Consider the following 13,977-nt stretch of genomic DNA (forward strand, 5'->3'; position numbering starts at 1 on the left):
GGTGCAGTGTTACTCTATGTCCAGATCTGGCCTTCACGGTAGGCAAGTAAGAGTGGGGACTCTTGGCCCCAGAACACAGTGACTAGGCTTCTTACTTGACCATCCTTGCTGGGATTCTAGCACCCTTAGTAAGAGTGATCCCTTCTCTAGTAAATTCTCCTTCCCCTTGGCTTTAACCTCTAACCTTCTTTCATTTCATTCTGCCAGAGTGAGGATGATGACTTAGATGTGGAGTCTGACTTCGATGATGCCAGCATCAATAGCTATTCCGTTTCTGATGGTTCTACCAGCCGCAGTAGCCGCAGCCGCAAGAAACTCCGAACCACTAAAAAGAAAAAGAAAGGTGTGTTTCTTTTTTGGGTCTGTGTGTGATGGGGTGGGGTGGGGATGACCGGGGAAGAATCTCCCTAAGGAGATCGGGGTTGGGTTTATTTTAGAGGGGGTGGGGGGAGGTAGTTTTTTTCTAATAACTGGGCTTTCCCTCTTCCTTGCCCAGGCGAGGAGGAGGTGACTGCTGTGGATGGTTATGAGACAGACCACCAGGACTATTGCGAGGTGTGCCAGCAAGGCGGTGAGATCATCCTGTGTGATACCTGTCCCCGAGCCTACCACATGGTCTGCCTGGATCCGGATATGGAGAAGGCTCCCGAGGGCAAGTGGAGCTGTCCACATTGCGTGAGTACCTGGCCATTGTGGCCCTCTGGAACCCTCAAGAGGAAGGGTGGGTGACAGAGATCCTTTGGGCCTGGGTGGTGGTACTGGTGTGGACTTTGGGAAGCATTCAAAGAAATGATGGGTGTGGTTCTGACTTGGGTGGGTGGGGGGAGGTAATAATCTGACTCTCTGGTCCTTTACTGCAGGAGAAGGAAGGCATCCAGTGGGAGGCTAAAGAGGACAATTCAGAGGGTGAGGAGATCCTGGAAGAGGTTGGAGGAGACCCTGAAGAGGAGGATGACCACCATATGGAATTCTGTCGTGTCTGTAAAGATGGTGGGGAGCTGCTCTGCTGTGACACCTGTCCTTCATCCTACCACATCCACTGCCTGAACCCCCCACTTCCAGAGATTCCTAATGGTGAATGGCTCTGTCCCCGTTGTACGGTGAGTGACTGACCCTAGCCAAGGTGGGAGGTATGGGTAGTGTAGTCTAGCAGAAGGGTATACTTCTTTTATGTGTAGGCTTTGGGGGGCTGAGGTGTAGGAGAGGTCATTGGAGAACTCTATCTTTTAGCCCTGAGATAGATTGTTTTCCTTTCTCATGTAGTCTGGGGATAGCTTTGTCTGGGAAAATGTACGATTAGCTTTGAACCAAAGGAGTTGATGCTTTGCCCTCTCTATTTTTTTTTTTTTTTAAAGATTTTATTTATTTGAGAGAGAGAGCATGAGAAGAGAGAGGTCAGCAGGAGAAGCAGACTCCCTGCTCAGCAGAGAGTCCGATATAGGACTCAGTCCTGGGACTCCAGGATCATGACCTGAGCTGAAGGCAGTTGCTTAACCCAACTGAGCCACCCACGCGCCCTTTGCCAGCTCTTTTAAGGGGTGTTCTTAAAGCCGTGTTTCTCTAGCTTAGACCATCCATTCTGTCTTGGCACCCAGCTTTGGTGTCTTGGTATTTTAGAATGGTTAATAGGATTACTTAATTGCTTTTCAGTTGCTTATGAGAAGAATTCTGGCCCTACCTCTGGGGGTTTTCTCTGCTTTTCTTGTTCTGGGTTATTGTTGAAGTGTCGCTCTTGGCTCTGTTAAACACAGGAATGATAGGAGCGCCTGGGTGGCTCAGTGGGTTAAAGCCTCTGCCTTCGGCTCAGGTTGTGATCCCAGGGTCCTGGGATCAAGCCTCACATCGAGCTGTCTGCTGGGCGGGGACCCTGCTTCCTCCTCTCTCTGCCTGCTTCTCTGCCTACTTGTGATCTCTATCTGTCAAATGAATAAATAAAATCTTTAAAAACAAAAGAAAACAAAACAAAAAACCAACTCCCCCCCCCCAAAAAAAACCCCAAAGGAGTGATAGTGTCACTCAAATTCTGGATGAAGTCCAGAAGCGGAGATGGAATTCTATTATTCTTTACATAGAATGGTTCTTCTTAAAAAGAGAATTCAAGAATTATTTATTTATTTTAAAGAGAGGGAGAGGAAGAGAGTATAAGCAGGGTGGGTGGATGCGGAGAGGGAGAGGATCTCAAGCTGACTCTACACTGAGCCCCAGTGGGGGGCTTGATCCCATGACCCCAAGTTTATGATCTGAACTGCACCCAAGAGTTGGACTCCTAGCTGACTAAGCTACCCAGGCACCTCTTGAAATAAGATTTTAATAATCCTTTGATAAGGCTGAGGCTATGGGCTGTTACATTTCCTCTCCTTGGTAATGATCTGATGTTGCATCCTCTTTTTCTCTCAGTGTCCAGCGCTTAAGGGCAAAGTTCAGAAGATTCTAATCTGGAAATGGGGGCAGCCACCATCTCCCACACCAGTGCCTCGGCCTCCAGATGCTGATCCCAATACTCCCTCTCCCAAGCCCTTGGAGGGGAGGCCAGAGCGGCAGTTCTTTGTGAAATGGCAAGGCATGTCTTACTGGCACTGCTCCTGGGTGTCTGAACTGCAGGTAAACCTAGGATAGGCTGGAGATCTGGGGACTGCAGTGAAGAGGGTCATGAGAAACAGCCTTGTGGCTGGAAGGAGCGGATGCCACTCCATGATGGCTGAGGTCTCCTTCTGTTTGCAGTTGGAGCTGCACTGTCAAGTGATGTTCCGAAACTATCAGCGGAAGAATGATATGGATGAACCACCTTCCGGGGACTTTGGTGGTGATGAAGAGAAGAGCCGGAAGCGTAAGAACAAAGACCCTAAATTTGCAGAGATGGAGGAACGCTTCTATCGCTATGGCATAAAACCTGAGTGGATGATGATCCACCGAATTCTCAACCACAGGTACCAGTGGAACAGGGTCAGACTGGTGGTGGTCTTGGGCGAACTGGAGGTAGGCAGCATAGCCATTGGGAGACTGCTGCCGAAGGGAGTAAGCAAATGGATGTCATTGGTGATTTAAACTTGGAAGAGACGTGTTGATGTATTATTATTAACTGACTGAATCCTGGTATTTGAGCCACAGGAGAAGGCTATAGATGAGATGTAATTTTAGGTGCAAAGACTAGTGTGGTAGAGAGACTCTGAATACATGTGGCATCTGGCCTTCCTAGAAGTCAGTTTGGAACATCTATTATTGGCACTTTTTGAGAGTGAGGTGTCGTCTTCTGGCTCTGAGGGTTTTTTTCTCCTTGACCTTGCAGTGTGGACAAGAAGGGCCATGTCCACTACTTGATCAAGTGGCGGGACTTGCCCTACGATCAGGCATCCTGGGAGAGCGAGGATGTGGAGATACAGGACTATGATCTGTTCAAGCAGAGCTACTGGAACCACAGGTGGGCGGCTTTGCTGAGGTGGGGAGTTGGTTCTTACGGAGAAGGACCTTGGGCATCTGTGTGATGTCTGTCTTCTTTCAGGGAGTTAATGAGGGGTGAGGAAGGACGACCAGGCAAGAAGCTCAAGAAGGTGAAGCTGAGGAAGTTGGAGAGGCCTCCTGAAACTCCTACAGTGGATGTGAGTTGAGGCAAAAGAGGGAGGGGACGGTTTGTTGGGTGGGACGATACGTCTTGTGTACTCCAGTCTACGGCTGGTACTCCTGGCGATGCCCTGCCAGCAGTAACTTCAGAGCTAGAAGCTTCCCTACTTCTCTACATCTCATTTTTCTCTTTGCATCATCAGAAAAATGAAAACATAGGCAGTGGTATTTTCTATGATTGAGAAAGTGTTACCTAGGGATGTATCATGTAACTAAGCTTTTATGAAACTTGTATTGGAACCTGGGTCTTCCACATTTTTTTTTTTAAGATTTATTTATTTGACAGGCAGTGAGAGAGGGGACACAAGCAGGGGGAGTGGGAGAGGGAGAAGCAGGTTCCTCACTGATCAGGGAGCCTGATGCAGGGCTTGATCCCAGGATCCTGGGACCGAGACTCAAGCAGAAGGCAGACGCTCAAAGACTGAGGCCACCCACGTGGCCCATCTTCTGACTCTTAATTCAGGGCTTAGTTCTTCTGGGGTTTATTTGTGTTATATAACATAAAGACTTTTAAGGTTAAAAAATAACTCTAGGGGTGTGGGGGTACCTCAGTTGGTTAAGTGTCTGCCTTTGGCTCAGTGTCATGATCCCAGGGACCTGGGATCCAGTCCCGCGTCGGGTTCCCTGCTCAGCAGGGGAGTCTGCTTCTCCTCCTTCCTCTGCATTTCCCCCCACTTGTGGTTTCTGGCTCTCTTTGTCTCTTTGTTAAATAAATAAATGAAATCTTTAAAAAACAAAAAGCGGACTTTTTAGGGGGAGCATAGGATTGTTGACCTAGTGGATCTTGATCAGCAGAATTACGGTCTTGTCAGGGAGGCTATGACGCGGTCTTTTAGCAGAAATCTGTAGGCCCAAGATCTCAGTCTTTCTAATGGGTTAGTTGCCCTGCTTCCAAGAGGATCCTAAATCAGAGTTACAAGTAGCCGTTGAAGATCTGTTTCCCCACAGTTCTTTATGGCTCTTGAGCATCTGATGAGGATGTGTGAGGAGCAAGCATCCACTATCTTAAGGAAGGAAGAGAGCTCCTTGGCAGCTCCTCACTTCCTTCGTTTCATCCTTCAGCCGACAGTGAAGTATGAGCGGCAGCCGGAGTACCTGGACGCTACTGGTGGAACTCTGCACCCCTATCAGATGGAGGGCTTGAACTGGTTGCGCTTCTCCTGGGCTCAAGGCACTGATACTATCTTGGCTGATGAGATGGGCCTCGGGAAGACTGTCCAGACAGCAGTCTTCCTCTATTCTCTCTACAAGGAGGTAGGAAAGCTAAAGTGGTTCGTTGTTTTGTGGGTGGGTACTTCGTGTTTGTGGGTTTTTCACACTCCTGAAGAGAGAGAAAAAGGAAAGAAAAATTGATCTCAGAACTTGAACACATTGAGTGACAGTAAGATAGACACATGTACACAGAGATAGATTGAGGGGATGGAGCCCTGGGTAGAATCAGTGGTGGATGCATAGAGCCTCAGGCTTGGGGGAACAAATACCCGTTGAGATAAGCAGAGTTGTGAGTGGAATTAGCACAGAAAGACTTGCAGGAAGGGGTCAGGTTTTAGACTCTCTGTAAAGGTGGGTGTGTCTTGGGAGGAGCAGGCAAAGTGCTTTCATATGTGGACAGAGGTGAGGGTAGGAGCAGCAGCACACATGCCAGTCCTCAGCTGGCCTTAGCGGCAGTGGTAGAGATGGGTGCCAGGCTGGTAGTGTGTTGGGGCCCTCAGTCCTTATCCTACCACTCCTTTCTCCAAGGGTCATTCCAAGGGCCCCTTCCTAGTGAGTGCCCCTCTTTCTACCATCATCAACTGGGAGCGGGAGTTTGAAATGTGGGCTCCAGATATGTATGTGGTGACCTACGTGGGTGACAAAGACAGCCGTGCCATCATCCGAGAGAATGAGTTCTCCTTTGAAGATAACGCCATTCGTGGTGGCAAGAAAGCCTCTCGCATGAAGGTATCTCAGTGGGTGGGAGACCACTCTAGAGGGAGTTGTTGCTGCGGGCTTAGTCTGCTTCCTTTGGACTCCCATCCCTGGGTTGAGCCAGGAGAACAGCTGGGAGGGGGGAAAACCCCGTAAGTCCTTTGGGTTAGCCTGCACTGGAGGGGGCAAACATTAGTGACCAAGTTGTCTTCTTGTGCAGAAAGAGGCGTCTGTGAAGTTCCACGTGCTGCTGACGTCCTACGAGCTGATCACCATCGACATGGCCATCTTGGGCTCCATTGACTGGGCCTGCCTCATCGTGGACGAGGCGCACCGGCTCAAGAACAACCAGTCCAAGGTGAGCAGGGATGTCGAGGCCTCCAGCTTGAGCTTTCTACACCACCTGCTCTGGAAGGGGAGAGCCCGGGAGGGGCAGAAGGGTCAGATGCCTCCTTCCCATCTCAATTGGTGGTTCCCCTTGGTGGCCAGCCTTTAGAAGGGAGATGGAGGGGCGCCTGGGGAGTTCAGTAGTTAGGCACCTGCCTTTGGCTCAGGTCATGATCCCAGGGTCCTGGGATCCAGCCCTGCCTCGGGCTCCCTGCTCTGCAGGAAGCCTGCCTCTCCCTCTCCTTCTCCCCCTGCTTGTGTTCCCTCTGTCTCAGTCTCTCTGTCTGGCAAATAAATAAATAAATAAAATCTTAAAAAAAAAAAGTGGGGGGGAGATGAAGATGGAAGCAGTGTAGGGGCTTAACCACTGGGCAGTGAAACAGCTCAGGTTTGCAGAGACCTCCCAGAGCCCTCTCTTCATTGGATTTCACCTTCTCCCATCTGCTTCTCCAGTTCTTCCGGGTGTTAAATGGTTACTCGCTCCAACACAAGCTGTTGCTGACCGGGACTCCGTTACAAAACAATCTGGAAGAGTTGTTTCATCTGCTCAACTTTCTAACCCCGGAGAGGTTCCAGTAAGTGCGTTTCTCCGTAATCAGCTGATAATTCTGCTTCTAATTCTTCTTGTTGCCCATTTCCTATTACCACTTTTCTTTCTCTTTCTGAAGCAATTTGGAAGGCTTCTTGGAGGAGTTTGCTGACATTGCCAAGGAGGACCAGATTAAAAAACTGCATGACATGCTGGGCCCTCATATGTTGCGGCGGCTCAAAGCTGATGTGTTCAAGAACATGCCATCTAAGACAGAATTGATTGTGCGTGTGGAGCTGAGCCCTATGCAGAAGTGAGTCAGAAGGGACAGAAGCATTGACTCCATTTTGTAAAAGTAGCTAGACACCTACTAGTCTGTAGAATTTTTGTGTTTTTTTTTTAAGATTTTATTTATTTATTTGACAGCAAGAGAGGGAACACAAGCATGGGGAATGGGAGAGGGAGAAGCAGGCTTCCTTCTGAGCAGAGAGCCCAATGCGGGGCTCAATCCTAGGACTCTGAAGGCAGACACGCTTAACAACTGAGCCAGCCAGGCACCCCTGCAGTGTTTGTGATTCCTCCTTGTACTCTGCTTCCAGGCATCTGGTGTTGGGAGCAAGCGAGATTTTACCTGATGCCATAGTGCTTAACTTAGTTAAATGCCTTACTTAACGTGATGGTGCCAGTAGTGGTGCCTGTTAGGTTGCCAGCCATTATGTCCCAATGTGGGATGTGTTGGAAGGAAGATCTCAGACCTGGGAACTGTGTTAGGAGTCGTATAAAGGTTAGGTTTGAGTCCTGTCAAGACTCTCGAGTCTGACTTCTCTCTCCATCTTGTCCATGTAGGAAATACTACAAGTACATCCTTACTCGAAATTTTGAAGCACTCAATGCTCGGGGTGGCGGCAACCAGGTGTCTCTGCTCAACGTGGTGATGGATCTGAAGAAGTGCTGCAACCACCCGTACCTCTTCCCCGTGGCCGCGATGGTACGCTCTGCCTCCTCTCTAGCCCCTCACTGTGCCATGGGCTGAAGCGCTCCCGTGGGCTTAATGCTTTTTTCTTGTCTTGCTTCTTCAGGAAGCCCCTAAAATGCCCAATGGCATGTATGATGGCAGTGCCCTAATCCGAGCATCTGGTAAATTATTGCTGCTACAGAAGATGCTCAAGAACCTCAAGGAGGGTGGGCACCGCGTTCTCATCTTCTCTCAGGTATTGTGCGGGCTGGGCCGGGAGCTTGAGGAGAAAGTGGTCGACCTCCCACTGTGACATGAGGAGAGCAGTTGTCCTCTGACTCGCCCTTCGTGAAACTGTGCTCCCTTAACAGATGACCAAGATGCTGGACCTGTTGGAGGATTTTTTGGAACATGAAGGTTATAAGTATGAACGAATTGATGGTGGGATCACCGGGAACATGCGGCAAGAGGCCATTGACCGCTTCAATGGTAAACGCGGGGGAGTGGTTTCAGTCCACGCGTTCTCATTCACTCATGTATTTGCATGGATCACTTGTTCTCGTCAGTCTGCTTTTCTGTATGGTTCTTTAGGGTTTTTGTTAATTGTGATATGGAAGAGTAAAGCTTTTGAATGCCTTGATTCAAAGAATGTTTTGGACTATTCCTAGCAGACTTTTTTTTCCCCTTTGGAGTCTTCATTCTTTTTGCCACACGAAGAGCATTTTATTTAAGCCTCTTTGTTCTTGAGTCCCAGAGAGGGACCAGGACTTACTAAGCTCAGTTAGCAAATTCGTAGCAGACCTGTCTCCGTAGCTGCCACTTCTCCCCCACCTCCCCTTCCTCCTTATTTTTAATTTAATTAATTTTTTTTTTTTTTTTTTTAAAGATTTTATTTATTTATTTGACAGAGAGAGATCACAAGCAGGCAGAGAGGCAGGCAGAGAGAGAGGAGGAAGCAGGCTCCCTGCTGAGCAGAGAGCCCGATGCGGGGCTCGATCCCAGGACTCTGAGATCATGACCCGAGCCGAAGGCAGCGGCTTAACCCACTGAGCCACCCAGGCGCCCCTAATTTAATTAATTTTTTTAAAGAAAGTTTATTTTTCTGTTAATCTCTACTCCCACTGTGGGGCTTGAACTCAGGACCCCAAGATCAAGAGTTGCACGCTCTTTGAACTGAGCCGGCCAGGCGCCCCTTCGATTTTCATTTTAAAATAATTTTGGAGGGGCACCTGGGTGGCTCAGTGGGTTAAAGCCTCTGCCTTCGGCTCAGGTCATGATCTCAGGGTCCTGGGATCGAGCCCCGCATCGGGCTCTCTGCTCCGCAGGGAGCCTCCTTCCTCCTCTCTTTCTGCCTGCCTCTCTGTCTACTTGTGATCTCTGTCAAATAAATAAATAAAATCTTTTAAAAAAATAATAAAATAATTTTGGACTTAAAAGTAACAAAAATCAACACAGAGTTCATATATATTCTTCACTCAGCTTCTCTTCACAATAACAGCTTATGTAACCACAGTACAACTGTCAAAAGCAGGAAGTGATGACTGATGTCATACTAGTAACCAAACCGTAGACCTTAATTGAATGTCACCAGTTTTCCTCCTAATGTCCTTTTCCTATTTCAGGATCCAATACCAGATCTCCCATTGCATGTGGTTGTTGTGTCTCTTCCTATCTGTGACAGTTCTTCATTCTTTCCTTTGCTCTCATGCGTTGATACTTGTGAGGATCACTGGTTAGTTATTTTATAGAATGTCTCTTGAGTTTGGGTTTGTCTGATGTTTTCTCCTAGCAGGTTGAGCTTATTAGACATTTTGGGCAAGAATGCCATAAAAGCAATGCTGTGTTCTTTTCATTGCATCCTATCAGGGGGAGGACATGATATTGATAATGTCCCATTACTGGTGACGTTAACCTTGAGCACTCAGTTCAGGTGGTACCTGCTTAGTTTCTCCATGGTAAACTTACTTTTCTTCCCATTGGAATTGATACTGATAAATGTCTCTTTTTTTTGCAGTTAGAACTATAGTTGACACAAGAGTGTTACATTACTATCATCTGTGCAAGGTAGTGATTGGACATCTGTGAGTTAGGCTCCCCACGAGTGTAGCTGCCATCTGTCATCACAATGCTATTACAGTATATCACTGACTGTATTCCCTGTGCTGTGCCTTTTGGCCCCATGACTTAACCATTCTGTAACTGGATGAGGGAGGTATTTGAGACTATGGTCATGTACTGTTTCTCCTTAAACTTGCACATTGACTTCAACATCCATTCGTGGACCTCGCTTACAGTGATTACTACTGTGTGGTGTTTGCCTGATGTTTTGTATTTCTGACATGCTTTCTACGTTAATTATTAATTAGAATTCAAGAGACACTTCTAATGGCGTTTTGGTTCCTTTCTTAGCACCGGGTGCTCAACAGTTCTGCTTCTTGCTTTCCACTCGAGCTGGGGGCCTTGGAATCAATCTCGCCACTGCCGACACAGTTATTATCTATGACTCTGACTGGAACCCCCATAATGACATCCAGGTGAGCAAAGATAGCGGCCTTCATATACAGTAACTGACTGGTAACATAAGTGTTCTCTGCGAGGGCTCCCCCATCTGGAATTAGTTGTTTCAGGGGAAACAATAGATTCTTTTTGTCTTTTACCTTATTGTGAGCCAGGGAGTTTGGGTTAGCTATGGTCTTATTTGGGGTAACATGATAGAGGGTATGATCAGGGGGGCAGGGTTTTAGAGTTCATGTGAAAGCAAGCTGCCTTGTGCTGAATTTAGCTTATTACATGGACATCGGGGCAAGAGCAGAAGCCGGAAAATACGGTTTCTTCCATTTCTGAGTTTGTTTTGTGCCCAACTTTAGGCTTTTAGCAGAGCTCACCGTATTGGGCAGAATAAGAAGGTGATGATATATCGGTTTGTGACCCGTGCGTCCGTGGAGGAGCGCATCACGCAGGTGGCAAAGAAGAAGATGATGCTGACGCATCTAGTGGTTCGGCCTGGGCTAGGCTCCAAGACTGGATCCATGTCCAAACAGGAGCTTGACGACATCCTCAAGTTTGGCACTGAGGAGCTATTTAAGGATGAAGCCACAGACGGAGGTGAGCTAGACAGCAACTTGTTTTGGTCTGGGGCTTGGCTTCTTGAAAGGATATATTTGATACTTAGGGTCCAGAGACATGGACCTAGGGTCCTGTGGGATTTGTTTTTACCACTGCAGCTGCTGAAGCTGACTGAGGGTATGGACCTCTGATTCTTTATAGGAGGAGACAACAAAGAGGGAGAAGATAGTAGTGTTATCCACTATGATGACAAGGCCATTGAACGACTTCTGGACCGTAATCAGGATGAGACGGAAGACACAGAACTGCAGGGCATGAATGAATATTTGAGCTCGTTCAAAGTGGCCCAGTACGTGGTGCGGGAAGAAGAGATGGGGGTGAGTATGAGTCCAAGGCAATGCTGTGTTTGGTGATTGGTCTGCAAGTTGTTACTGAGACCAGGATGGTATTTGAGACAAGAAGAAAACATGTGTGCGTAAGTCAGTACATTGTTGAATTACTGTACCTCTTCCTTTGAAAATAAATACTATCACATATGGGCAGTCACATATTCATTTTTACCATGGCTGTCAGGAAACTCACAGCCAAATCTCACACTCAAAACTTTTATCTGTATTAGTTCTTCCTTATCAGAATCTTATTTTAGCTTATGTATTCTATTAACCCTACACATAAACTTCTGATTGCTGTCTCAGATCTCTTTGGAGAAAAGGCTAGAGATGAAATACATACCTAAGCAGCTGCTTCCCTATGCTTTTTAAAACATTAGAATTGTTTCCCCTTCTTCTCTTCTCTTCCTTTTCTGGATCTCTTTTATCAAAAACAAAAAACCTGGGGCACGTGGGTGGCTCAGTTGTTAAGCATCAACCCTTGGCTCAGGTCATGATTCCAGGGTCCTAGGATTGAGCCCCACATCGGGCTCCCTGCTTGGCAGGGAACCTGCTTCTCCCTCTCCCCTCCCCCTGCTTGTGTTTCCTCTTTTGCTGTTTCTCTGTCCAATAAATAAATAACAATCTTTAAAACAAACAAACGAATCCTAAGTCTGCTAAAGGTGTGGCTTCTTTAATAATTACTCCCCAACAAAGTAGAGTATAAAATTTAAAAAAAAGGTTAGTTTTTCTTCTGGTCCCCTTTAGACCACTCAACTCAGGGTTCTTTGAATTGGCATAGATTTCTGGTAGTCTTCTCCATCTTTTCTCATCCTTTCCACTCAAAACCATCTCCCTTGCTACATTTTTCTCGTATATACCCGTTACCTTTGTTCTTCTCTGGAGGTGATGCTGCCAGCCCTGGTTGTGTAGAACTGTGGCTGAAAATTCTGACCTAGGTCTGTGGACGAGGGATATTCAGTCCCAGCAGCCCTCCTGTGAGGCGCTCCGTGTTTCTGTCAGAGTGGTGGCTGGCTGCACGGGGGTGATTGGCTGGGGCAGCACATGCTGAATGTTTGGGAAGGAGGGGTCCTCCCATTGATAACCTCTGCTCTCAGCTACTCAGGTATACAAATGACCCTCTCTCTTAAGTGGCTCCAGCTGCTGTTTACCTTCTTAAATCATATTTTTTGAATAAATAGTAATTCACGTTCAAGATTCAAGAGCTACAAGATAATCTCTTTTCTGTCTAGGTCGCTCCCTGGAGATCACTGATGTTTTGTTTCTTGTATATTTTTCTAATGGTAGTTTATGTGCATACAAATTATATGGATGTCTCTCCATCTATATGCACACATGCATGTGCTCACATGTGCACACAAACACCTTTGTCCCTTTCCCTTTTTTTTTTTTTTTTGAGAGAGAGAGTGCATGAGCACAAGCGGGATAGATGGAGAGAGAGAGAATCCAAAGCAGGCCCAGCATGGAGGCTGACATGGGGCTCAATCTCAGAACCCTAAGATCTTGACCTGAGCCAGAATCAAGAGTTGGTTGCTTAGGTGCTTAACTGACTGAGCCACCCAGGCTCCCCTCCCTTTTCCTTTTAAACACAAAGTAGTTTGTTATACATAATGTTTTGTCCCTTGCTTTTGTCCACTTATTAACTCTTAGAGATTTAGGGGTGTCTTTGTGGCTCAGTCTGTTAAGCATCTGACTCTTGATGATGTCGCCTCAGGTCATGATCTCGGGGTCGTGGGATCCAGCCCCCCTTCCCCCAAGGCTCTGGGTTCAGTGGGGAATCTATTTGGTTTCTCCCTCCTTCTCTTTCTGCCCTCCCCGCCCCCCGCACACTCTTTTTCAATAAATAGATAAAATCTTTTAAAAATAAATAAGGGGTCCCTGGGTGGCTCATTGTGGTTAGGCATCTGCCTTTGGCTCAGGTCATGATCCCAGGGTTCTGGGATCGAGCCTTGTGTTGGTGCTGCCTGCTGAGTAGGGAGTTTGCTTCTCTCTCTACCTCTCCCCTCTCTCCCTCTGCCGCTTCCCTCCGCTCTTGCCTCTCTCTCAAATAAAATCTTTAAATAAATCTTGGAGATGTAGTCCAAATTGGTAAAGACCTCCCCTCTTTTCTTAAAAAATTTTTAGATTTTATTTATTTGATAGAGACGCAGCGAGAGAGGGAACACAAGTAGGGGGAGTGGGAGAGGGAGAATCAGGCTTCCCACTGAGCAGGGACCTGGATGCGGGGCTTGATCGCAGAACCCTGGGATGATGACCTGAGCCAAAGGCAGATGCTTAACGACTGAGCCACCCAGGTGATCTAGATTTCATTTTTTTAAAAAACTTATGTATTTATTTGAGGGAGAGAGAGTGTGAGAGAGAGAATTGAGAGGAAGAGCACAAGCAGAGGGGGACCTGCAGAGGGAGAGGGAAAAGCAGACTCCCTCCTGAACAAGGAGCCCAATGCAGGGCCCAGACCAATCCCAGGACCCTGAGATTGGGCCCCAAGCCGAATTCAGACACCTAACAGACTGAGCTACCCAGGTGCCCCTAAATATTTTTTTATGTAATCTCTACACCCACTGTGGGGCTCAAACTTGACAATTTAGAGGTTAAGAGTTGTATGCTGTATTGACGGAGCCAGCCAGGCTCCTCTCCCTTTTTTCTTGCTGCATAACATATCCTTGTTTGGAAGTACCGTAACTTATTTACTTTTTAAAATTGAGGTGTAATTCACAGAAAACATTACCGTTTTAAGTATACAATGGATTGATTCAATATTTGTATATATTGTGAAATGATCACCATGATAAGTCTGGTCAACATCTGTCGCCATGCATACTTAACACATTTTTTTTTCTTGTGATGAGAACTTTTAGGATCTACTTTGAGCAACTTTCCAATGTGCAATACAGTGTTACTAATTGTAGTCACCATGCTGTGCGTTGCAGTCCCAGGACTTGTTTATAACTGGAAGTTTGTACCTTTTGACCCTCTTCACCCATTTTGGCCACTCCCACCCCCAGAAATTTATTCATTTTATTCCATAATGATGGACATTTAGGCTGTTTCTGCTTTTATGTTGTTAGTAGTGGTTTAGTTCTAATGTAAGGGATTTGGAATCAGTTACTGGTCCTGAAGTGTCT

General features: G+C 46.9%; 1 protein-coding gene across 10 annotated transcripts in view; it reads left to right on the top strand.

Annotated features, from left to right (window-relative positions):
• CHD4 (chromodomain helicase DNA binding protein 4) overlaps window positions 1-13,977 on the top strand; it is a 30,352-nt gene that overhangs the window by 6,389 nt on the left and 9,986 nt on the right. For 9 of the 10 annotated variants that reach the window (XR_004384707.1, XR_004384708.1, XM_032874747.1 and 6 more), the window contains 18 exons: window positions 208-343; window positions 497-675; window positions 861-1,100; window positions 2,398-2,601; window positions 2,722-2,927; window positions 3,287-3,418; window positions 3,500-3,596; window positions 4,681-4,872; window positions 5,359-5,559; window positions 5,747-5,884; window positions 6,367-6,488; window positions 6,582-6,755; window positions 7,289-7,430; window positions 7,522-7,653; window positions 7,769-7,886; window positions 9,807-9,931; window positions 10,265-10,502; window positions 10,665-10,840. Coding sequence is in view for 8 of the 10 variants with exons in the window: in XM_032874747.1 (XP_032730638.1) it covers window positions 208-343; window positions 497-675; window positions 861-1,100; window positions 2,398-2,601; window positions 2,722-2,927; window positions 3,287-3,418; window positions 3,500-3,596; window positions 4,681-4,872; window positions 5,359-5,559; window positions 5,747-5,884; window positions 6,367-6,488; window positions 6,582-6,755; window positions 7,289-7,430; window positions 7,522-7,653; window positions 7,769-7,886; window positions 9,807-9,931; window positions 10,265-10,502; window positions 10,665-10,840 (2,952 nt within the window). In the remaining 2 variants the exon portion in view is untranslated. The remainder of the gene's footprint in view (window positions 1-207; window positions 344-496; window positions 676-860; window positions 1,101-2,397; window positions 2,602-2,721; window positions 2,928-3,286; window positions 3,419-3,499; window positions 3,597-4,680; window positions 4,873-5,358; window positions 5,560-5,746; window positions 5,885-6,366; window positions 6,489-6,581; window positions 6,756-7,288; window positions 7,431-7,521; window positions 7,654-7,768; window positions 7,887-9,806; window positions 9,932-10,264; window positions 10,503-10,664; window positions 10,841-13,977) is intronic. The other variant, XM_032874754.1, reaches the window with a different exon arrangement.

This window comes from Lontra canadensis, unplaced genomic scaffold (assembly GCF_010015895.1).
Source record: "Lontra canadensis isolate GAN:19392208 unplaced genomic scaffold, GSC_riverotter_1.0 scaffold53, whole genome shotgun sequence".
NCBI classification, from domain to species: Eukaryota; Metazoa; Chordata; class Mammalia; order Carnivora; family Mustelidae; genus Lontra; species Lontra canadensis.